At 39.4% G+C, this 26565-nt stretch overlaps 1 protein-coding gene across 6 annotated transcripts in view; it reads left to right on the forward strand.

Moving 5' to 3' along the window:
* HAPLN1 (hyaluronan and proteoglycan link protein 1) overlaps window positions 1-26565 on the forward strand; it is a 68100-nt gene that overhangs the window by 32193 nt on the left and 9342 nt on the right. For 4 of the 6 annotated variants that reach the window (XM_075740126.1, XM_075740125.1, XM_075740123.1 and 1 more), the window contains 3 exons: window positions 1914-2034; window positions 14353-14727; window positions 24285-24587. In XM_075740126.1, coding sequence (XP_075596241.1) covers window positions 1935-2034; window positions 14353-14727; window positions 24285-24587 — 778 coding nt within the window. In that variant the 5' untranslated portion in view covers window positions 1914-1934. The remainder of the gene's footprint in view (window positions 1-1913; window positions 2035-14352; window positions 14728-24284; window positions 24588-26565) is intronic. The other 2 variants (XM_075740129.1, XM_075740128.1) reach the window with 1 other exon arrangement.

A 26565-nucleotide genomic window follows, 5' to 3' on the forward strand; every position in this document is an offset into this window, starting at 1 on the left:
CAAGGAGGTTTTGCATCCAGCATAGGCTCCAAGGTTCAGACTGAGTTGGGAATACCCCCATAAAATTTGCCTTCAAAATCAAAGCTTCTTTGTTAATTGAATTCTAAATCAATAATACTCTTCCCCACCAATAAAAAAAAAAAAGTGTTGTCTGTTGTTAGCCAACAGCCAAAAAACTCTAACCCAAAACCTGAAGCGTGTACTGCTCTTAGAGGAAATACATCGGGTGCCTGGTCTGGGGTTTGTGAGGGCAAGAGCAGTGTGGTTTTACACAAGTGTGCCCTGCTCTCTGAAGCAGACAGGCCAGTGGTCCCCTCATGCAGGAGGAACACCCTGCTGCACTTGTGTGACCCCTCCGGTGAGCCCAGGCTCAGACCGATGTGCTCTAGGTGGAGCCACATCTGTCCTTGCTCTCCGGAACGGAGGTCATCAGCCTGCCAAGCTTTCCAGGAAAGAGGGAGTGGCCGGAGAGTCTTGAGTTACTGAGCATGGACCACCTGGAAAATAGTGAGCAGCGAGCACTTGTCCTACCTCTAGTCACTCCACAGTAAGGAGTAAGGAATGCTGAATTGGCTTTGAACTCCCACCCAAACTGGCTTTGAAGAAATGGAAGGGCAGGCAAGTAACATGCATGTTATGTTATAAAAAAAGGGCAATAGAATTTCTGCATTTTAGTCTGTAATAGAGGTTGGTTAGGATTACAATATTTGGATCTAGGCTTGAAACACATAGGTCTTTGAGTCTATTTAGAGACAGGGGCTGTTTGCAAAGCTCAGACCTTGACCCAGGTTCTGACTGAGAGTACCCTCCAACTTTGATGTGTTTCTAGCTCTGATAGAGAAAAAGGGGAAAAAATCATTTTCTCTCTGCATTAGAGAGAAAGCATATTAATAATGCTGCCACTGATGATTGGGGGGAAAAATCCTAGTCTCTTGCAAGGCAAAGTTGGGAAATAGCTATCTTTTATTTCAAGAAATCAGGGTCATAAAAATTATAGCTATAAAACACACAGCAGCCTGAACCCTTTACATAAAACCTCTTGTACTTTATGCCTCCTTTTTCTATTTCAGATCTTCATTTGCCTAATTACTACTCAGAGGCTGGCAGAGATTTTCCCTGCAGCGCTCAGCTCTGCTGACTGCAGAGACCCTACCTGGCACACTAAGTTAGTGCGTCAGCATTCTAGGTAGAAATGAATGAAAAATCAATCAGGGCAACTGCAGTGGTAGCATATACAACTCTAACCTACTTTGTGCATGGTTTCAAACATTTCATTGTGTATTTAGGCATCTTTTAAAATGCTAAGTGGATCTGAAATAAAATAGATCTTTCTAGTCAGCCTAAGAAATGTTTTGTCATCTTTACTGCTTAGCTCAAGCAAACTTACCACCCTGACTGCTAAGTTAACTTGCAGTCTTAGTTGAAATGCCAAAACCTACGAGAAGATTGTTTTAATCTTGAAAAAATCTATCACCAGCAGATTGCATCATGCAGTGGACATAGATATGGTGATGGCTTTGATTGGTTTAAGTGTATTTACAGACCAGATCTAGAGTAGGTCTGGAAAAGCAAAAGTACATGAGAACATTTTTTGAAACACAGGTATTGCTTACATATGGTCTTGCAAGGAGTTTGGTTTATGGATATTTGTGTGTGTGCTTTTATTTTTTCACATTGTATTTCTGCATAGGCAGAGTTATATATGGATTGCCAGTTTCATTTAATGAAAGTCCATCTTAAAAAGGTCCAGTCTTTATGCCTAAAAAATTGGTAGCTGCTGTAACTGTTTCAGCTGAGTGGGTTAAATATATAATAGATCACTCATAAGATGAATCCTGTAACAAGTTGTGCAGTGCAACACTGTAAAGGTTTCCAAAAATTCACAAGCCTTTTTGTATGTGATGCCCTTGCAGTGAAGAAGATTGACTATAAAGATGAAGAGTCTACTTTTTCTGGTGCTGATTTCTGTCTGCTGGGCTGAACCTCATCCTAACAACTCAAGTCTGGAGCATGAAAGAATTGTTCACATTCAAGGTAAGGAAATACGTGAGAAAATGCCAGTATCTTCAAATAGCTGAGAGAAACAGAATAATGTGCTTAATGAGACTTAATTTTTTATTCTGCTGCACTGTTTTTAAAATACTACTATTACTGGTGACCAAACCTTTTCTTTTCTGGTTCTGTTGCATTATTATTGCTCCTAAGTAAAGTAAAAAAAAATTGAAAGCTTCACTGTTTAATAGCACTTAGTCACAACCTTGCAAACATTGAGTAATGTATAGTATGATTTAAGATAAAGAAAAAAAAGCATGCATCCTAAAGTAATAAGCAACTGCAGTGGGTTGAAATACTCTTAGTTTAATATGAAATATATTTGATTTTAAGAAGACTATCATGCATGGTTCTTCACATTACAGAAAATTATTGCTGCTTATTGTTTAAAAAGGCTCAGCATATCTGAGATCATAATTGGGCAATTTATACCAGGGAAAAAAAAAAAAAGAAAGAAGTAGCTTACCCCAAGAGAAATGTGTCTTTCCTCATACCTTTAATTCACACTGAGTATTATACTGGCCTTCTGCATAATCCTGCTTGGTTCATGTTTGAATCCTAGAGCTTATAGCTGTAGCAGGATTTGAGTCTGCAGTACAATGCAGCTGTTTTTTCGGTCCCAGCTTCAGTCATTGAGGGTCATCCTGTATAAGAAAAAACAGGGGATTTATGCAGTAAAGACAGACAGAACTAACAGTTTTTCTTGCTCTCATTTATGTATTTCTTGAGGCTCTCTAATATTAATCTTGCAAAATTAAGATAGGCAGCATTATTGTTCTCTCTCTCTCTTTTTAAAGTTTGATTACTTTCTCTCAACAGCTGGCAAATTGTGTTATTTCAATATTCATGTAAATATGAATTACCAAGTTAGGGCAGGTTACTAAGAAAGCTTGAAAAGCCTGAACATTTAGAAGTTCACAGGGAAGTCACAGAAGTTAAAGGTACCCTGCACCTCCTGCACCTATTAAAACAGGCACTCAGATTGTCAAGGTCAAATAAAGAATAACAGATAGCTGGTTTCACTCTAAGGAAACTCACAGGATGAAGGTCAAATGAATGTGTTATATCAAAATGAAGACATATCACTGTTGTGAAATGATGAACATTTGTTCCCCTGCGGAAATTTCAAATTTGACACCGAAGTCTAATTAACATGTAGTTTGCCTTTCCTTGTATAGTGCAGTTTCTTATGTCTGAACTTTATTTCTCTTTTTGGAAGATTAAATTAGTGGAAATAATTAAAACAAATCAAAATTATTTTTTCCTTAATCTGTGTATGTTAAACTTGCTTAGCCAGCAGTTTAATGTAATTTGCAAATCATTTACTAGTCCTTCAGCATGTGTACAGCGCAGTCTGCAAGTGCTAAATAGTTTAAAGCTGATAAAAGTTTCAAGATGGACCATTCTCCCTACCCATGAAAACTCATCTGAACCTCAAGAGTTTATTCCTTCAAGGAAAGCTGGATAAAGCTTAAAATTGAGTTCTACCATGATCTTTGTTCATCAGCTGATTCAGGCTGAAATACACAGACCACAAATCAAAAAAAATAAAACTGTTCAAAAATTGGCATTTTTACTATTAATTTCTTCCATTCCTCTCTGCACTGTGGAATCCCATCAGGCTTGGGATTCTGCTCTGCCCAATGGTGCATAAACACATAAGATGATCTACCTCTGGAAACAAGCTGGAAATCAGGAAAGCCTGTGGAACACATGTGTTATAGTTTCATACAAAAGGTATTTTATATTACATTAAGGAGTGCAGCATCCCCCTCCACAGCTCAAATCCAAGAGATGTGCAGCTGATCTCCTCCTGGATTGCATGCTTTGGAATGCCTTGGGATTACAAAAGGTGAGGATAGATGTTTTGTAGTCAAATACACAGAGCTGAAAGGGATCTCCTGAGGCAATGAACTAATCCATCTTCTATTGCTTTTTTACATCATGTAATCTCCTGTAAGTTTAGTTTAATTTTTGAAAAAGCTGAGTTTCAAATCTCATTACTGCAAGGTAGTTTTGGACCCAGTTTTTCTGATATGAAAAACACTCTCCTAATTCTCCATGTTTATTCACAGCCACTGTATGGCATTATGCTTCTAGCATTGCTCCTTAGCTTCCAATAACAATTTTTCTTCTTTGATGTTCACTTTAAAACATTAATAAGATAACACCATATCATCACAGCTGTCATTTTAGTAAACTTTTTCAAATTCTTCTGTAAGTGTATACCTTCCAGTTGCCTGTTAATGTTAGTAGTTCACCCCTGCGCTTGTTCTTGTTTGAATTCATACTTCCTGAGTGCACCCAGCCAGGATTTTATTCCAGATAAGATCTAAGGCTGGCATTGGTATTTTTTTTCCAACTAATAATGCTTTGTTTTTCATACCATGGATCAAATCTGTACTCTTCCCAGCCATGCTGCAGTGCTGATCAATAGTCTATTGTGACAAATAATATTTAGGAGTCATTATCCCAGATTCTCACTTGCAATTAACAAGGTTTATATCAGTAATTCTTCATAATAGGCCATAAAAATCTAGATTATGCCTTCAGTATTAAATGCCATCATACTTTTTCCACCCTTCTGTCTTCAAACATTATAAATATCTATTTTCCTCCCTTCAGGGTTGCTTAATATGCCATGTGAAAATATATTAATTTGATAGTCACATTTACTTTATAAGGTAAAATTAGTGGAAATATTAAAGAGTCTTAAAAATTATACTGGAGAGCTTTCACTAGACTTTTTCTGGGCTAATCAGTTATGTTTCAGCCCAACCAATTGCTAACTCCTCTGTATCTAGTTCTTAGACACTTAGCGAAGTTTCTACCATAACACCGATTTTCTCCAGCCTGTCTAATTTCCTGTATTTCCCATCTCACTTTCTTCCCTGATCTCCAAACAATTGATACATTACATTTCCCTGGCCTTATACATTTATTTTTATTATATCAATGATATCAAATTAGTCTGACACCCTTTGGTAAGCATCACCTGCATTTTGTCCCTCTTTCTAGTAACTCACTCTTTTTCTGTTCTTCAACAATTTTTCTTCAAAAATTGTTCTAAGGTCCTGTTTGCTGTTGAGGTCAGTTTAATGAGCCTGTTAATAGTTAAATTACTTTCCTTACATATCTTTGTTATTTTGCTGTTGTTCAGAAACACATGGTACCATTCTCAAAGCAATAGATAAGCTAGTATCTCTGCCATCAGGTTTGCCATACCAAGTGTCAGTAGTAACGTCAGTACTTCAGGCTGTGAGTTTTTCTACCCTTTTCTACCCTTTTCTTTGAACAGTCTATTTTCTGAGTTCAGCTTTCATCTTTATGTTTTCATTTCATATCAATGCACTCATATACTTTAAAACACATTATACTTTCAGAGCATCAAAAACAATGTTATTAAAAAGAGAGGATTTGTTAATGTAACAATTGGGACATTTCTTTATTGTCTTCCACCTTTATCTGTGTAGTGACTCCATACTCCACAATGAACCTGTACCTGTTTAAAAGGCTTTTTTCACTGCTAGAGTAAGATCTTTTACAGTCCTTCCTGGCATGCTTTTGATCTATGCTCCGTTTCTCCTCAATATCATTTCTTATTTCTTCACAACCTGCTAAAGCACTAATGTACAGTGCCACCTCATCACCTTTATCTTTCATTCGGACTTCCTAAAGAGCAGCCACCTGTTAATACTGTATTACAGTCTGATGGCTATTTCAGTGTGCTTCTGACTCCCTTAACAACTGTGTCGGGAACCAGAAGATCTAGTTACCCAACTTCCCTGCCCCTCCATTAGTACAAAGACTTGGCATTTGCTAACCAGAGCGAACAGTGTTTCATAAATCATATTGTTCTCTGATTATACCGATACATCATTGCTTTTTATGAACACAGAGCTCTGTCATTCAGATGTCCACTCTCTTGAAACTGTAGATTTCTTTAGCTTTACCAAACACTTGCCAACCTCTTTAACATTGTAATAGGCAGAGATATCATGTTCTCTCTTCAATCTTTCAATTTTCTTAGAAATGAGTCACTGGCTTCATGAATATGTCTGTTCCTGCTGACGGTGTCAGCTCTAGTTCCTAGTTCTCCCCTTGTTGGTTAATAAAGTGAAACTGGACCTCAGTCAAATTTTTCATCTGCTAGAGAGTTTTACCCCCTACCTTTACCAGTATTCCTTTCTGCTTCTTTCCTCTCACCCACTTCTTTTGTTTACATCTTTTCTTCTTTGGTTTTATTCCAATATGTGTGAACAAAATTTATGCAATATCTAAAACTGTATTTTATCTCTTCTGTGACTTTATTTCCTTTCCTGAAACCTGTAGTGGATTTCATGGTTTGGTCAGGCTGCTCTCTTATTCCAGCCTCTGTGGCCATATCACCTTCCTCTCTGTAGTTTATCTGCATACAAAAGTCATTCCAATTTAACTTTTGTCAATAAAGGCAAATGAGAGAACTATATGAGATTAATTGTCCCCCTCACTCTCCCCACCCCCCACCCCTCACCCCCGCAATAAACCGTATGTACCTTAGGGGATACCAGTTTCACTCTTTAGAAAAAATCATTATCCTAAATGAAATCATCTGGTGATTGTGAAAATGGGATGAAAGTTTACCCTAGCCGCATAAGTGTCCACAAGAAAACAATAGTACTGTAAGCATATCAATGTAGTTAAAGACTCAGATTTTTCTCTGAAGTCAAGATACGGGAAGGACTCTGTGACCCATGGAGATGAAGATGACTCTTTTCAGTGCTCAGCTTTGAATATCTGTCTCATCTATTCATAGTGCTAGTTGATGACCAATTATTCAAAGAGGCAGAGGAGCCTTCAGAGATAAGAGCATTCTTCTGTGGGTAGCTGTTCTGCAAAATAAACAAAGTTGACTAAGCCATTACAGTAATTGCTAAGTTAATTACTTAGGGGTGGCAGGAGCCTTTAACATATGCTTCTAGTTTGTTCTGGTTTTAGAAATACAAAAAGAAAGGCGAGCAAAGAGAATACAAAGTTTGATTTGAAAAGGATTGACTTTTACCTTTTTAGCTTTTCCTTGAATACAAGTGAGTTTATGTTATGCAACATTTCTTTACCCTTCAGATACAAGGATACACTCATTTGCCTACCAAGAAGTCTATGCAGATATATTTATACATACCAAGAACTATGTCAACATGGAATGAGCAGAAAACTTTCTAATGTTGTCCTAACGAAAAAAAAAAGAAAGGTTAAATCAATCAATCAGTAACAAAAGCAGAATAAATCTTTTCCCAACTTGTTCTCCATGTTAACGAGTTTTATTCACAATCCACTTCCTTTTCTTCAAAACAGGCCACAACGAACAGAGAGAAAAAAGCTGCATAGACTTGCTAGACTAGCCAAAAACATAAGAGATTAGGTGCACTACTGATTTTACCTCTTACACTAATTCTTCTTGCTTTCATGCTTGTCCACTTTGCTTTTGACTTTCTTACCTTGGTCCACCTTTCTGCATTTTCCTATGTTACCTATTATTTCTTTCCATATTCTTGCTTTTTTTTTCCCACTTAAAATTTCACACTAGTTTGTTACCATTCAGGACACTTGAGATTATGTCATGATCCATTTTGCAGTCCTTTCTTGTAATTGAGATGCTTCTTTTACATCAAAATAACTTGCTTTCCTCTTCAGAGCATGGCATGTTGCAACAGCATGTAATAGAAATGTCAGCAAAGAACAACCCCACCTCCTCTTGGCATGTCGGTTTCATTAAAGGCATTCAGGACTGCATATTCTGGAATAGACCTTAAATGATAGGTACCAGTATATTTGGATTGTCAAAAATTATTACAGAAGCATAAGAATTCTCATTAAACGTAAATTTAAATTACTAATTACTCTTTACTTGCCATATCAATCTAATTCCATATATATGGCATTTAAAGGTAATTAAAGAACTGGAAGAGCTCCTCACTGGTTCTATGTGATATTTTGGTTTTGTCAAACAGTCTCAATGCCACCCATGAGGATTTCTTTCTGTGCAAAAGAGGTGCAGAGACATTGTCATGATTTGTGTTCTATTCTGCTCTATGAGGCCTGATCTTCATGCAATTTCTTTATTTATACTTAAGTAAACACATACTTAAAATTTATTTAAGGCAAAAGGTAGCAATATTTTAGAAGAGCCGAAGTTTGTTATTTCCCTGATGGTTTTATGTGTTGTTATGTCTCCTAGAAACCTAAACTTGAGTTAATATGGGCCTTTAACAATTCTCCCCAACCTATTACTCAGGTTGAGTAGATGAGATCAGCTGAAAAATGTTTTACCTCAAGCTTGTCATCTCTATGTTGGAGAGACAGATTTCTTCTCTCCATTTATAAAATGGGTATTTTTACCTGCACTAATTTTGGAACCATGTACCTGAACTTTTTAACTAAGATTTATCTAGCATCTCTCTTACCGGTTGTACGTCAAAACTTAAAAGTAATGTGTGGGAAGTATTTTATCCTGTCAGTTTAGAGGTAGGAACACAGGAGTTTGATGCTTTTATTTTCTTTCTTGTGACATAAACAAAATGACATTAATGCTTGGGCCAAATAAGAACAGCTTTTTCTAGTCTTACAGCTGATATATAAAAGTTTGAATTTTTTTTTTCCAGAACAAAAGTAAGAAGGTAGTTGGTTAAAACTTAGTTAGATAAAAATGTAGTAGGAAAAGTATGTGGAAAAATGTGTGACCGTAATTCTTCCTCACATTTTCCCCTTCAGATTCTCTGAGTACTACATACATATCTGTGTATATCTATAATGCATTCTGTACATATTATAGCAAGTGGGAATTATTGTTATCACAGAAATTATTTTTGATTTTTAAATAAGCATGGTAGGATAACAAAACATGCCACTGTTATAGGGAGAGTGAGACTTTTTTAGCATGAGAGTTATGCTCAAGTCCCTGGTAACACTACAGGAAAGCAAGAAACAACTCTGTGTTTATTTAAAGTAGGATAGCACATGGTGTTATTAACCTAATGGCTTGCTAACAGCATGGAACAGTTAAGCAATACATGAATTTATCTGACAAAACACATCTATGAAGTGATCCCTGACTTATTATTTTTTCCTCTAAAAATGCACATTTTTTTCTCCACTGTTGATCTGTAAGTCTATTAAAATCTGGGAATAATCAAGTTTCGTAGCCAGGTCAGCATAAGCTTCTGGACAGTTCTGATGGATAAAGTGGATAAAGCTCTTTGCCAAGCGTTGTGGTGTGACTCATCCTCTCTGTCCTGCACTGTGTTCCTGGCCTTCCAAACCTGGCTTGCCATTACTCTTGAGCGCAGAAGCCAGTTAAGAGAGGAAAAGGGGGGGAAAAAAAACGAAAAAGAAATTTTTTTTTAAAAAAAAAGAAAACCCCATGCCAAGAAAAAAACCTGAAAAGACAAACAAATCTGAATACGTGTCCAGCAGTAAAATTTGGAACTAAACCAACAAGCCAGCAGGTGAGATGGAATTGAGAGCTCTAGCAGTGTGAGGGCAAGTCTACTTACTGTCCTTGAAATGGGAATCACACTGAAGTCAAGGTTAGATGTGTACAAAGTAATGACAAACAGAACAGCAGTGCTAATTGCATAGCATTCAAAGAGATGGAGAATAAAACAGAGGTGGATAGCGTGCTGCTACCTGTGCCTTATTACTTAAGGTAGCAAGATACACTCTTACCTGCTTGATTTGGCACCGTGGAGGTACAGCAAAGCTGACCCACATAGCAAGTTTCCAAATGAGTTTTCATTTGTGGCAGACAGCCTTTCCCTACAGCTTGGAAAAGCAGCTCGCAGAGTTGTGTGTTATCGCACGCAGCTGAATAGCTTCTGCAATTTGGACAAACTCATTCTTAGCTAGCTCAGCTGGTTTTGCATTATGTTGCCTTTGTCGTCCATCTAATCACCCCAAGAGGATTAACAAGAGGCCACAGCCTGTCAGGATCGATAGTAGGGAAACAGAAGTGGAAAAAATATGGCAAATCACTGACCAGTGGTGCCTGGTTCTGTACTAACAGCTAGGCTGCTGCCTGTCTTACAAGGCAAAATATGCTTGGAAGGGTGAAAATCCCACCTAGCAAAGCTTTCTCATCCCATTTCTGTCCTCGGAGCTGAGACCAGAGCCAATAACCAGGCTGTTGCCATCTCTGTTACCAACAGCAGGAGCATCTGGAGGTTTCTCAGCACACTCCTCACCGTTAGTCCACCATCTGAGGCTCTTGAGTGGCCATGGATGTGGTCTGTCTTGTCTGCAGCAAAGATCCAAACTGTCCTGTTGCAGACAACTGTTTAGCGAGGGATTATCTGGGGTTTGTGGAGTTTATAGTTATTTGGCCATTTACCTTACAAATTCTCTGATGGTATTTCTTAAGAAAGTAATTCTGGGGAAAAAGAAGTATTGTCTTCTTCAAGTATGCTGGAGTCTGTAATAACACTCGCATGTCACATCTTTTTTCCTTCTTGCACTCATCTTTTAGATATTCCTGCCATTTAGATACAGAGATAATTTTATTCAGAAGGGGCAGCCTTGGCAGAAATCTCACGAGGAAAGCAGCCGGGAAGCCACTCTGACAAGTCTTTAAAACAGTGTATACCCCATCTGCCATGATCAGATCACCGTTTCACAACAGATCATTGCTTGTTGTATTAAGGTAACCCAGGAAGCAGGATTCATCCCTCATTTCAGCTGACTTTCACAGCATATTCATTTACATTCTGATTTGCTCTGTGTTTGGTCATTTTTTTGTTAGTTGTGTTTTGATTGTTTGGGGTTTTTTTAACTCCTTCTCTGTCAACTTCAGAAAGACCAGGACCTTTTCATTTTGCCATGCTCCCAAAAATATGCAGTTGGGTGAATTTGGCCCTGGTTCTCACTGGCTGCTGGATAATAAAGACCTCTTGGCCTCTTGCCAAACCCCAAGCCATCTCATTTTTAATCCCGAATCCCTGCTGCCTACATGTCTTCTGCATGTCTTCTAGCCCAAAAAGAAACTATGCAGCATTCCCCAATCTGGCATCTGCTTTTCCTTGAAAGCCAGAGATTCTTCCTTCCTCCTCTTCTAGGTCTGGGAGCAGCAGAAATGTTATTTTCTGTCTTGCCAGAGAAGGGCACATCATCTCTTTTTCTGTAAAAAAAAAAAAAAGGCTTTTAGAAAACTTGGGAGTGGAGGTGTAATTCAAGTTTCGTATCTCACTTTGAACCTCCAGGGATGTAGGAGAAGTTCCAGTCTGAGAAAAGCCATGCTTTCCTTTCCCAGGTTCCCACCTCCTCTGTTCTTTACACTTACTGAGACATAAACTCAGGTAATGGCTGCTGCAAAGGGCCAGAGGAGGTGGGAAGCAGCCAGGAGAGAGGTACAACACCTCATTAGGATGCTAACACTGGAGTCAGAGGTGACAGTGCTCTGGGCAAGGCTCCAGGTCTTGCTGGCACAGTCTAGCTGTTGTTAGAAAGAGCGAGCGTTAGCAGCCTGAGTCAGACTCTCCCTCCTGCCCCAGTCCTTTCTGCTAATATTTATTAACTTGACTGTTTCAATATTAAAGACCCAACATAGTTGAGCTCTGATTCAGATTTCTTGGTAATAACCACCCCAAAGCATAACATGTCTCCTCCCAAGTGAACAGAAGTCTGTGGAACATCTTTGTCCCTGAAGGAAACAGGGGAATTTGCTGACAAACCATCCTGGCTGCCTTCATGTTCTTCCTTCTCCTTGTCCTGTGGAAACAGTGTTAGCAACACTTTCCATGGTGCCTTGCCTCAGATCACCTCTCTCCTTGGATGCTCTCTTCTGAAAGGTGGAAGATGGGTTATTGGAGCAGCCCCGAGCCCCTGCTCACCTCTGGGAAGCAGGGCAGTTGAAAAGAAAACCAGTTATGTGGGGCTGCAGGTGATCTGCTCTGCAGTAATGATTTTTCACTAGGTAGGAAGGTCTCTCATCCTGGTAAAACAACTTGCAGTGTTCAAGCTTGTTCATTCTTGAGGAAGCTGGTGCCCTGGTTAGTCTGTCCTGTGCAGGTAATAGCAATGCTTTTAACACAGCATCTCCTGACAAAGAACTACACATTTGGGATATCTGTTTTTCTTAAGCAGATGCAAGTTTGCACTCAGCGAGCTTGTCTTTGCAATTACCACACCAAATATGTCCACATAACCATAAAATGCTGCATACCCTGGGATTTCTTCTGCTGCTTAGTGTAACGAACATGGGCAAATAGTGAAGTCAGGCTTAAACTGCAGTTTAGGTGAATATATCATTTAGCCAGCAGACCTGTCAATAGGACTTAGAAGTCTTGGACTGCCTGGAGACATTTATGAGTTACAGATCCTTACATCTCCCTGAACCACAGGTTTTTGCAGTGCTGTGGACAGCTGGCCAGGTGGGATGCTCCCTGATGGGTTCGTCTCTGACACCTCATCTGTCTGCCCATCTCCATCCCAGTCCTGCCCTCCTTCAGTCATCCACACCTCTCTCTGACATTTCTGCATGCATTTATATGGTTTTGTCCTATCAGTCCAGATCCATCCCCACAGATGCCAGCAGAAAATTGCTGCTAGCCTTCATAGGGTCAGCCTCTCAGCAGCCCCTGCATTTGGGAAGTTAGCCTTGGCTTTTGCTGAAGTCAGAGAGCGCCAGACTGAGCCTTAGAGCCTGGAATCACATTTCTAGGCTGTTACATTGACTTGTTGATCACACATAGGGAGTTCATAGAATCATAGAATCATAGAATGGTTTGGGTTGGAAGGGACCTCAAAGCCCATCTAGTTCCAACCCCCCTGCCATGGGCAGGCACACCCTCCACCAGACCACGTTGCTCAAAGCCCCATCCAACCTGGTCTTAAACACTTCCAGGGATTCAGGGGCAGCCATAACCTCTCTGGGCAACCTGTTCCAGTACCTCACCACTCCAACAGTAAAGAATTTCGTTCTAACATCTAATCTAAATCAACCCTCCTTCAGCTTAAACCCATTCCCCCTTGTCCTGTCACTACAGTCCCTGATAAACAGTCCCTCACCATCCTTCCTGTAGGTTACGAAGTCTTTCTTCACAATCTGTTATGTAGAGTGAGGTCGGTAATTCTTTCCCAGCGAGCAGAACACTGGTGATTCATTGCTAGTTTCGGTCGGTGTCTCAGTGATAGAGGATGGCAATATCTACAGAAGCGCTGAGCTTGCTAAATCAATTTTGCAAACTGTGCACGAGAGAACACACGAGAGGTACTGAAAGAAGGAAATATTCTCACTTTTGGATACATCCACTGACTGCCACCATGGAACCTGTGCCTTCCAGGGTTTTCCCAAGGCAGCACAACCTGTCAAAGAAGCCCCAGAGACTTACAGTTGGAAGCGAGCACCTGCTCAAGTCGAACGTCCTAAACATAGTGATTTCATAGAGCAACATCAGCCATAGTGACCTGCTAGAGACAGAAGAGAGCAGGGAGTCTGTGGTGAGGGTGAGGAGGAGAAGAGCCAGCCAGTTAAACACAGGTTTCTGTGAAAAGTGAGATCAAAATATCAAAGATAAAATAGTGATGAGTTTAAAGGAGATGAGGAAAACAGATAAGGAAAAAACAGATTGAGATGATGAGGAAAGTGGGCAGGAGAGGACCAGATTTTGCATTGGAAGATAAACTGGACTTTCTTACTTTGGGGGAAGTATGTCAGAAGAGAAACTCAAATTCGAAAATGAGACATTTTAGAATTATGCTGACACTTTTCATGTCAATATAACTAGTGCTATTTGATACAGTAATGGTTTTTCTGTTTTATGAATGTGATTCACTGCATCCCAGATCATGAGGGACTTTGTAGCTGCTGCCTGAATAATCTTAGTCCATACATAAAAATTGAATTATTAAAAAAATAGGCAGCTCTTGGACAACACTGAGGGGAATACGGGATGTTTGTGTGAAGCCTTTTATGGATGATGGCATTCATCCACCAGCTATACAGCTCTGTAAATGTATTTGTACAACTCACAAGTATGGAGTACATAGGATGACCTCTGCCTATATGGGGAGGGCAATGCTGTGAACCTGTTTGCCTCTCTGCCTGTGTGGGAGAGAACACACGCAGATATACTTACAGCTAAGTAAATAATTATATATAACTGGTTTATACACCCAACTAATGTGCAGGTATAAAATGAGTGCCAGGAAATGATCCTGCAGACCTAATATATAATATAGCTGATGGTTGTTATGGGATTAATCATATCCATACTGTAAAAGGTAGATTGCAGACTAATTCTTGGTTTTTTTTTCCTCCTTGAATCCTAGCAGAAAATGGACCCCGTCTACTTGTGGTAGCAGAGCAAGCTAAAATCTTCTCACACCGGGGTGGCAATGTCACACTGCCATGTAAATTTTACCATGAACACACATCAACAGCTGGCTCAGGAACCCACAAAATCCGGGTCAAGTGGACCAAACTCACCTCAGATTACCTCAAAGAAGTGGACGTCTTTGTTGCAATGGGACACCACAGAAAGAGCTACGGAAACTACCAAGGCAGAGTGTTTCTGAGGGAAAGCAGTGAAAATGATGCCTCTCTCATAATCACAAATATAATACTGGAGGATTACGGGAGATACAAGTGCGAGGTGATTGAAGGATTAGAGGACGATACAGCAGTTGTAACTCTGAATTTGCAAGGTAGGTAACATCTGAATTATACTTACATTCAGATTTGCCTGGTGTTAAGGAATACCTGCTTTTTTCTCCTACTACAGCTGGTATTGTATTATCAGTGATAACAGCAAGCTGAGAAGTGGGATTCATTGTGCTCTGGGGATCTTGATCATAAATTAAAAGAACATTAAGACTTCTATAACTTATGCTAGCCTACCGCATATTCAGCTCCCAGTGAGACCTGATGTGAGGGGAGCTGAAATAGTATGACCAAACATAGTACGAAGAACTCCATATGTTTTTAATTTGCTCCTATCACTTTACAGAAGTGCATGCTTTTACAGTAGACTTAGAAAGAATTATATTAAATATTTCCGTAGTAGCCACTTTACAGAACTTCAGGACATTTTAGATTATCAAGCAAGTACAAATCTTCTTACAAAGATGAAAAATGTTAAAGTACTTTTCCAGATACATTGGTTTTGGTTTTTTCCAGCCTTACAATTATATAAAATAGATCTCTACATTGCCTGCCAAGACAACTCCTACATGTAGTCTGTAGTCATTTCCCTCATTAATATTCTTGAAAAAAGTAGAGTACAAAGCATTAGAAAAATTAGTGAAACAGGTTTAAAGAGGACCAAAAATTCAGCTTTCCTTTACTTTTATGAGACTCAGATAAATTTTATGAGAGTCAATGTTGGTAAGCCAGCATTTGGTCTTTTCCCCCAAAGCCCTGCACTGAACTCAGCAGGAAACTAAAAGTTGTGTGAAGATGTCTACCTTACCCTTATACTTTCCAGGAAGTGTGTTCCAGAGAGAACTTCATAGAAGCCATGTTATCTATGAAAAGTAGTGAGGAAGAAAATAGAAAAGACAAGAAGAAAATCAAACAGGATCTCACACCTGTAAACAGGTGAAATATATGACTCTTTCATCAAAGGTTATTGTACATTATGATGGTACCCTGCACAATAAGGCTGGCTGAGTGGTTGGTTCTGAGAGCCAAATAGATGTCATGGGCTTAGCTTACTTCTTTACATCTCTTTTTCCATTCCTGGTTGGAGCTGCTGAAACCTTCAATTTCTGAGTTCAGAAAGGTCCTGCACAGTTTCCATGTCAGCAAGATAGACAATTTAGGTTGTTTCATCTCACATAATCCGTCTTTAATAAGAATGCACGCTGTTCTTTTCAAACTTAGGAGATAAAGAAAACTGCACATATACGTGTCCAGTTTAAGTTCTCTAGAATAATTTTCAGTGAAGACAGAAATAAGTAGGAGGAAAAAGCACTTTACTTATTCTTCTTTGCTAGCCAAAGGCTCTGGTGTGTTCAGTCTCCTCTTTGCTCGGAACTGCAGTGGCTGCTTGTTGCAGCTGCCGTCATTGAGACAAGCCACTGAAGGGAGAGCAGTTTCTGCTAGGCGTGCTCAGCTTAGCTAAGTGAAAGCAAGGCTCTGGTCAGCTGCCCAGGCTGCAGGTATGGGCCCTGTGATTGAGAGACATATTATGAGATGGGCAGCCCCAGGGGACAAGCGTGATCCACCTCGTAGTGTGGTTTCTGGACAATAAGGATGTAAATAAAAATGCGGTTAAGTGCTGCTATTTACTGCACGTGAGGAATAGAAAGCGCTACATAATCCAGGTCAGAAACATGCAGCATCTGTTTAGCTGTGTTTGACCCCAGCACGTCGTCGTCTTTTGTGCTGCTGTGCAGACGGTCCTGGAGCCCGTACCTGGGTTGCGAGTATGCTCAATAATTCCATAATATTCTTCTGACAGTCTCCTTCCATCCTAAGTACATACCTCTATCAGGCTTCAAGATACTCCAGATAAATATCTATATATCTTGTTCCCCTTCAGATACTGCGATTTCCCTGCATTTTATGGCATTATGGTATTTTTGCCAATGTAAAAGGGCCAGAGCCAGCGTAAAATCTTTAAAGCGCTCATTCCACCACACATCATCTGGTACCACTTAGCATTGCGCCTCTGAAGCAAAAGTTCATTAGCTTTCTGCTATTAAAAATGAGGAGGTTCCAGCACAAATGCTTCCTGCTGTGCCAGGAGTGCTTGGGGAAGGACAGATGCTGATGGCTGTAGTGGCAGATTGGGAAGTTTTGCCTGAAGCTGGGTACAAATACTTGTGCACATGCAGAGATCCACATTTGAGAGGTAATATTTGATTGGTAGTAGAGTAAGAAAGCAGCAAGAAATGTTTTCTGTACTGCATACAGTAACTGAAAAAAGGAGATTTTTCTACCTTTTTTACTGCGGCTGTTTCGTGACATAGCACCAGCCCGTTGGATACAAGGTCTGGGTCCCACCTCCTGATGTACACTGTCCTCTCTCTCTTACTGCTGTTACTGTAAGCAGTGTCTCCCTCTGAAGTATGCCAACTCCAGCCCATCTTGTACAACAGCACCACTCCTTCCTGTTTCCCCCACCTCCAAAATAAGGAAATTCATAAGGACAGGAGGAATCATATTTCTTCAGCCAAATATGTTCCAATCTCTGCTCAAAGACAAGTTTATATATTTTAACTGGTGTCTGGCTAATGTAAGGAACAATATCTTTTTAATGATTTTTGTCAGACATGGGACAGGTGTAAGACTGTTATAAAGTGACGTTTCCTAAACTGTCAGGAAACTTTCATTTGCAAAACCTTACGGTAAAATGCAGCCTTTCAAGTGAGATACAACTAGTGAATGTGTCAGTGTCAGTCCTGCTTGTGGCAACTAAATCCAATGATTCTGGGTCTAAGATACATTGAAGTGTTCTTCTAAAATGATAATGATTAAAATGCACTTATGTTTTCAATGGACATATACAGTGGATGGAAAGTTTGCATGTCTCTGTGCTTATTTTTTCCTCTCATCTGCAGCTTTATGTAGGCCTGGCTTTAATTGCTGTTTCATGTATTTGAGCAATGTAGAACAGATCAAGGAAAACCAAAATCAGTCTCTGGACAAAAATAAAAATATATCAGCCCATTCCAACATTCTACATCTGTTAGAAATAATAAGGTTAATCTCATAGTGGGAAGGATTTGCATCAATAGCCTGATGTCCTGAGATGGTGGCCCTAAGGATGTTAATTGGCAGCAAAACAAAACCATTTATATCCAGAAATGCCCACTAGCAGTGCAAAACATCTGATCGCTCCAATGTGAGCTCACTGTACAAACCGTATAGCTTTGGCTAGGTGAAAGCATGTTCATATATCAATGTGAAAATAGTTGACCTCTACCTCAATGGACCTTTTTACTTCTCCGAATGTGGTAGTGTTTTATTCTTATTAGACTTAAAGGCTGCCTGGGATTGTCATTAAATAAACTGTTCATAGTAATTGGGTACTTTTAGCTTTGAAAAAACACTGCAATTAGATTCAGTAGGTGCTTGTTGTATACCTTACACATTTTTGGTATGTTTTCTTCACTATTATTTAATGCAGAACAACATCATTTCCCCGCTACACTAGGAAGACAGTGCTGTCTAGCAGCTAAAGCTCAGGACTAGGATTCACTGCAGTATTCCACAACCACCACCTTTAAGAACTATTAAATCATGTCAGGATTATCATCCTGTTTGTAGCCTTAAGTACAAGGACTGGTCTAAGGGTAGGAAGGCTGGTTTGGGCACGGGGCTACAAGAAATGTCAAGTACTGCAGAAAGCAGGACACTTTTTATGTTGGCCTTGTCACCAAAGCTATTTACTCACTGAGCTGGCCTTACCCTCTGCCTGGACATAAAATATGGATCATGAGTTTTAAACTCTTTGTCAAATGTTCTGAGAGTCAAAAGCTTAACAAATTAAAAGGTCTCCTATGGCGGGTAGATGTTGTTGCACAAGTCATAAGCAAAGAAAGAATTCTCAGCTTACATTAAATTTTCTTTATGTTGGTGTTCTACTGTTCTACATTAAATTTTCTTTATGTTAGTACTTTACTATTTTCCTTTCTTATGAATATTAGGCACTGTAATGAATATTACTACATTAGGTTTGTGTGCTTTGGCTTCCCAGGCATGCAAAGGCTCCAGCCCATGGTTATACTGCTCAGGCACAGACTTTGTGTACTGTTCCTTCATGAGATTCGTGGTCCAGGTGACAAAGAAAGTTGAACAATGCTAAACTGCCAAAGGCAGATTTTTAGTCTATTAGATTTTTTTTTTTTTATAGTTTCTGTCTTCAGGGAGAGGTGATAACTGAACACATTCGTTTTGCAATATAGGCTATAAAATAATTACTTTGTACTTTCAACAGTACCAGAAACATGCAGATTTATATAAAGCCATTAAAAATCTCTGTAGAAAGCTGCTTCGAGATAGAAGGTAACTTTTGGGTGGCTCCACATGAACCAAAAAAACCCATCAGGTTTTATGATCTTGCTTAGAGGTATGTTAGCCTTTATGTCCAAGATAAAGTTAGAAAAAGAACAGACATCTCTTTCAAAAACAGACTTTATAGTTCAAAATAGATAAAACAAATCCATAAGCTTCATATAAACAAATTCTTCCAAATTGTCACAGCAATCATTTTCTAATCTCGTCATTTGCATTTAAGCTGGATGTAAGCAATTGGGAATTCATAGCTGAAACCAATGTGAAACCAACTCCATGCTCTCCACAGCAGGAGAAATCAGATTTAGCCTAATACTGTGTGTCATATTTGTTTCTTCTGTGTGTTGCTGTTACATTCATACACAACAAGCTATTTTAAATATCCTTTGCATCACAATCTGTTGTACTCTCTACTATAAAACTGATTTTATAGGACACACTACTTGTGGGTCTAGAAGACAACAAAAAGTCTTGTAAAAGACAACAGGAGTTTGTCAAGAGTAAGTCATGACAGACCAATGTAATTCCCTCTGTGACAGGGTATCACGTCTTTGCAGACACAGTGGTGTTTGCAAGTGCTGTGAGAAATGGTACTTGAAAGATGCAGGTGAAGTAAAAAGTTCACAATACAGAAGAAAAAAATTATCTGGAAATGACGACTCAAAAGGAAAGTGCTAAAAGAATTAGGACAAATTAGCCTAAGAAGAGCAAGGAAAGACAACAGTCTCCACAATTTTATGAACGCTGTAGAAAAATGAGGGAATAATCTACCCTCAGGCCAGGTGTGTCTAGTTTGTATGCCTGTATTTGTCAGAAATAAGCAACCTCACTGGCAGCGTGGTTATGGGATGCTGTGGGCTGGAGGGACACCATCTCAAGCTTCAGCTTCATTTTTAGGGAGATTGATACCTAATGGCAGATAGTGGCCCACCTATGGAGTCTGTGCTGAACAATCAGATGTCTGACAGTCCTGCAGGCAGAGAAATGGAGATAGAGTGTCAAGGAAAATGAGGGACTTACCACTTTTTACAGAATTTTAAAAATCCAGCATTTTGCCATCAAGTGTATGAACCTGCCAGCATAAAACTGTACCCTACAGTATAGAATATAGCAAACCCTACTGTTACTCTGTGTTTACACTGGCTACAAGAAAACTTACTTTTCTGTTTGGGCTAGAACTCAAGGAAGCCCATTTCTTTACTCTGGCTGTAAAAAGACCTTTTTTCCATATGGGTCAACAGAAATTTGTGTTATTTTGTTCTATGTGTAAATACTCTAAAAACTGCTAATTGTGTACGGTATTGGCTTAATGGATACCCATAAATTGTTACAGGAGTTGAGCTCTCTAAGGTTATTTCCTCACCTTGTTGTCTTGGGTAACTGTTACAGCTCCTTGCACTGACAATGTGTCTGTAGCGACTGAGTGAATGCAAAACACTTGCACTGAATTTTAGGGATTACCTGCATATGACTCTGAAATACAAATCGCTTACAGAGGACACACAAATATCACCTCTTTTGCATTCCCTAAAAACCACAGTTACTGAAGCAGAGGTGTACATTTGCAGAATTGAATGTAAGGCATTCATGGAAATACAGGTGAGCATATGGGGAGGATATGTTATACATCCAGTTCTTATGTTCCAGTTTGGTAGAAATTCTAATTTCCATTAAAATAGTCATTTTCTGGCTTGCAATTGCATTGTTACAGGTGCATACAGCAAGCCTCACCCAACCCTACTCTTTCGCTAACAGATTTCTTCTCCAGTGAAATGATGTGTCTCAGGTTCTTTCTGAGACCCTTCCCTGGGAGTAGGACCTATTCTGGAGAACCGTGTGTTTGGGAGAGGAGCCACGCTGTGAGTCTATATTGTAAATTAATATTCCCCATTCAGGCTCCACAAGTGGTTCAGCTGCTTCCTTAGGGCAGGGAGCTGAATCACTAAGGTCAAGTTAAGGCTCCTCAGCTCAATCTTCCCACAAACTAACCAGATTTTAACCATCTGAGGCTGGAAGTTTTTTTCCTCCTCCATTTTTTAAGCTGAATTTGTTAACGTTTGGAAGCTAGTGTTTTGTCTAGTGGCAAAACACAGGGTTGGAGTCAGGAGTTTAGATTTAGTCTGTAGTTTGGGAACAGTAACAAGCCTCAGGACAGCTTTTGTCCATTCAAGTACAGATGGGATGGATTATCTTTTGACGGGTTATAAGATCCAAGACTGAAGAAGATGCTTTGCAAGTAACTAAAGTTCAGCACTGCTGAATTGTAACAAAAGGAAGATGAATAGCAAGATCTAACTATGAATTTCAGTTAGGTTTGATAGGGAAATTAAGAAGAAAAAAAAATGAACAAACGTAAGAAAATGCAAAGCTACGCAAAACACATACACAGTCAATTTTTCTCTACGAGATCACCAATGACCACCCCCATCTGCAGGGTGAAATTAATGCTAATCAGTTGCAGGCTTGTACTGCAGATGAACTCAAACAAAAATCAGCTTCTATGCAGTCCACTCAAATATAGCCCAAAGCTAATATTACAGTTTTGTGCATATTTATGTTATTAAAACATTATGTTCCAAACTGTCAAACTCAAATAGATTTGTAACAAATTTACATACATATTTAACCCCTTTTAAAAAGTGGTTTTGGAAACCTTAAGTAATCAAATCTGCTGAGTTTCCAATTAACTGTTGCTCAGTTTTTAGAAGTATGTAAGTTTAGATCTTGGTTAAAAAATACCCACCTCTGATGATTTTAGGGTTCTTTTTACATGTATATGCAAATCAGATACATGTACTGGACAAGGAGTCAGTTGTCTGAGGAAGTGTAATTCTGGAAAAAAAAATAAGTCTTGGATTTCTAATAAAGTAATAAAGCTTGGACTGCTGACATTTGCTACATTTTTATTATAGCCAGTGATATTTCTATCCATTAGCACTGAGGAGGAACGAATAAAATTATTTTAAACGAATAGAATTATTTTTAAAAAGAGGTGTGGAGGAGGAGGGAAAAACAGAGATCCAGAAAAATATGAAACATCTACAGCTTTTGTTTATGAAGTTACAGTTAACAGCACATTGTGTCACATTACATTCATGCTTTATAGTTCAGAGCAGCTAATAACTGAAAAGCCCTTTAACAAAGGATTTACAAAAGAAAAGAACCTCAACAGACTCTCTAATTGCTAAAGGAGAGCAAAATATTGTTTATTATTACCCTGCCAAGTTTACATTTGCATGTTTTATTTTCTTGGACCAGGTCATTGAGGTTTAGTAATAACGAAGATTTTGTTTAACAAAAATAACACTTCTTGGACAATAGGTGGGTGACGGAGAGAAGGGAAGGACAGGAGACGTTAAGATACTGGTCGAATAGACACCAAAGTAGGTTTGAATGTTCAGAAAGAAGAATGGCTTTGTTGCATAGTGACAGTCTTGCATGACCATAATGTAGTTTCTCTATGCTATGCTACATTGCCCTGGAGACAAAGAACTTGTTACAGGCAGGAGAATTCATCAGCAGGGAGAAAGTAAATAGAAAAATGAATGTTTAAAACAGTGTGAAGTTTTTGGCTCATCTCATGTGTTATCTTGTCTTCAGTCTCTCTGCGTCCTACAGCACTTAGTTCTACAGAGATATTTGAGTATAAACATTCTGAGCTGGATCTTCTCTGATGCTGTTTTATTTCAGCTTATTATGAGACTGGGCTAACGCCAACTGTAAAATTTAGATCTAGGTTAAGTTTCTAAACCCTGCCAAAGATTAGGGTGGTCTGATCCAAACTGTTGTTTCAAGTCTTTCTCTTCTCTTATATCAGAGCCACATGGGAAGGTAGTTCTTCAGCATTTTCTGAAACATCTTTCATGCTTCAAGAAGTGATCTTTAAGTACAGATCTTTTTCATAGAACAAGCAGAAGATATACTGTGGAAAAATCTGTCAGATAAGGGCAATGACTTTGATTAAATATTGCTGCTGAAATAATTCTGGTGTCCCTGTGTTTCACATCTCCACTTTGATGTCCTCTTATGAGAAGATCTCTCTGCCATACCTGTCTGCAGTGGCTCAGCACCGATGAGAAACAGATCAGCCTTTGGGCCAGCCTGTGGCTGGTTCTCATGGGTGGAAGGAAGCATTTGGCAGGTCCATGCTCCTTGCACAGTGGCTCTCCGGCAAGCGTCCTTTGGTTAAGCCAGCAGTGCTTGTGGCAGCCATAGGAGTAGCGAGGGAAGGTGGTGTTTCACATGGCTTCCTACTAGGGCTGTCTTGCATTGCTGCACTCTGTGTGCTACATGGCTCACTATCTGCAATTGGGGAAACCTGTCTTCTGCTCAAGGAACCGTGCTCCCTGATGCCCTCTGTGAGGAGCTCTCCCTCCTTGAGTGGTGACAAACTGCCAAAAAACAGCTGGAAAGTAGCAGAAATGTCTCCCTAAAACCACACACGACTTCACTGATTTTATTTCCCTATAGATTTCCTACTTTAAGAACTCAGGACACTAAAATTATACCTCCTACCAGTCTAGCCTTGAGATGTTGTTATTAAGCTGGGCATGAAATACCTTCCCATTCCTAGGATAATGTGAAATAAAATAAAAACAAACAAAAAAACCAACTGTATTGAACCTCTCAGTATACCTTGGCAAGGGTCCATGCAAAGAACATAGCACTCTTTTATGTCAATCAAAACATTTCATTTTAATGTCTATGTGTAAAAAGAAATAGTTCATATGCCTCTGTACTACAATTTATTCTTTCTAAATGACTGCCAGAAAATCCCCAAATCCCATCCCACAAAAAATAGAACTAGGCTGGGGTTTAATTTACTTTTTTTAAATGAAAAATTGATCTTACACCTGATAAACTGGAATTTTCTGATGAAAAATGTGTAGTTGCAAAATTTCATCCAGCTCTGCTCATCTTTAAGCACTCTAAGAGTGCACGAGGGTGAGATCACAGTGGGAACAGCAAAGCTGCAGATGGAGCAATGTGCAGACCTGGCACGATTCCCGTTGGGAGAGGGATGAGGTTATAGGGAGAGGAGCTGGCGAGGTAAGGTGGCAGCCCTATCCCCTTCTCAAACATAATGGCTGATGTGCTGACAATGTGCTTTTCCCCAGAAGGAAAACAACTTAACAGTCTGACATGCATCATGTAGTTAACCTTTATTTCTCCTTCTGGTCGCTGTTTCCCTTCTTTCTGCCATTTTGGTGTCCACTAACTCATCCTCTTCCTACAACTTCAGGTGTCGTATTCCCTTACTCTCCGCGCCTGGGTCGTTACAACTTAAACTTCCACGAGGCTCAGCAAGCATGTCTGGACCAAGACTCTGTTATCGCCTCCTTTGACCAGCTCTACGATGCCTGGAGGTCAGGGCTGGACTGGTGTAATGCCGGCTGGCTCAGCGACGGCTCCGTGCAGTACCCCATCACCAAGCCCAGAGAGCCCTGTGGAGGGAAGAACACCGTGCCTGGGGTCAGGAATTACGGGTTCTGGGATAAAGATAAAAGCCGATATGATGTTTTCTGTTTTACTTCAAACTTCAACGGTAAGAGCTTCTTCAGCCCTACCTTGTAAATGACTGTTTCTGCGCTCAGGAAAGAAACTCCATAGGCAGCAAGTGGTGTTTGATTTGTCAAAGCTTATGTTAGGCTTGGAAAATGTTATCGTTGAATTTACAAGGACACATGCGCAGACTAAAGTTGTCTTTGCCACGTGTTCACGTAGATTGTTTCAACCACCCAGAACTTGTATTGGCAGGAGTTTCTAATATCTCCGCTTTCACCCCATTAAAATTTATATGTACTCTTTTAATGTTGATATATGCACAGTTTATTTCAGTTAAAGTGATGAAGAAACCTGCGATTCATTAATTGAGCTTTCCTGTTGAATTCAATTATAATTATCATGTTTTACAACTTAAATATATCACCAAAACAAAATTCTATTCAGCACTTCATCTATGCTGTTGTGTCAAGCAGCTCCCGCTCATGTACCAGCTCTAATATGACTAATACTTCCTTATCAGCAAAGCTATTTCTAGCTTTTATGCTTAATAATTTAGATTCCTAATCTTAGTACACTGCCAAAACCCTGTTCAATTTTGCTCTGAGCTTGGTCTGCTCTAAACCTTATTTTAGCAACTGCAAGCTCTTTTGCTATTAGTAGATGTTGCTTTAGGTATGAAATTACTTGATCTCAGCTTGCTATCATTTCAGGTTTAATCTAGTGGCTGAAGAGGAGTTAGAAAACATGGCTGTGAATGAGAGGAATGTTGCAAGTGAACATGTGCTGTATGATTTACAGCATCATATGTGTGGATAATTCCTACACAACTTTGCTCATGTTTGGCCTGCAGCCCGCCCAGACCAAGGAGCTTGGCCTTTTTTGTTTATGCATAGATTGCTTATCCGCAATGAAGCATTTTTGTCCTACAGTACACCAAAAAATAAACATAGGCCTTGCTCTCAGAAGATATGCTCTAGTGCTACGTCTGCTCCACCCTCTCAAAAAATTCCCAAATCCTCAAACCAACAATATTAAATTAAGCTGGATGCAGTCTGAAACAAAAGTTTAGCTGATTTTTATCATGCTGCATCATTCCATGAAATGCTGGCTCGTTTTTTTCTAGCTTCATTTATCCAAAGTTAAATCCTATATGATCTCATCTCTGATATGCAGATTTAATCCCGTTCTATAGAAATAGCACCAAGGAATAAAATAAACAAGGAAAAAGAATTAAAATATGGTAGCTGCACTATTTATAAGGCTTGCAGAGTAAACATTTGTGACTGTTGTCCACTAATCACCACCCTTTTCCACACTAGCAGCTGGACAGTATCTCTAGTATCTCTTAAGGAAAGAGAAAAATAATTTGGGGGGGGAAGCACTGGCAGATAAATATTGTCTGTGCATTGATACACCAAGAAAAAGAAAGGAGAAAGAGGAATATAGTAAGGTGAGGAGGTTAAGGTAGTAGAGAAATCAAAGACAAGACGCTAAAATTAATCTTATCTTTGGTGAGTCTGTTAAAACGACCTCCAAGACAGAATACTGCACAGCCATAGGATGATATATAAAACTGAGCACCATCTTTTCTACTTCCATACAACTCAGTGCCATGTAAATCTCTGAAGGTGTCAGCAGAAAATCTGGACTTCTGCTTCTCTCAGCACCTGTTTTCTTAACCAGCAGCTCACCAGATTATGTTATCCTCACACGTCTCTGCTATGTTCTCCACTATCCGTGTCCCGAGCTTACCTTAATATCCACAAAAACCCCAGTCACTCTCCCAAAATGCCAACCTCCTATTTTCAGCTCAGCACTTCAGATAGCTTATGTGTGCCTAACAGCATATGTTAGTTTTCTCACTGTAAAGGGAAAAGCTTATAATAACCCCATTTTGCCACCAGGTTACAGTTGCCAAAGATAGTGGCTATGGGCAAAGAGTAATTTCTGCAACACCCAATATTGATTCTCTCAGCTCAGAAACAGCCAAGGAAAATGAGAAGTGGTTAGGACACCAT

This window comes from Balearica regulorum, chromosome Z (assembly GCF_011004875.1).
Source record: "Balearica regulorum gibbericeps isolate bBalReg1 chromosome Z, bBalReg1.pri, whole genome shotgun sequence".
In the NCBI taxonomy this organism is placed as follows: Eukaryota; Metazoa; Chordata; class Aves; order Gruiformes; family Gruidae; genus Balearica; species Balearica regulorum.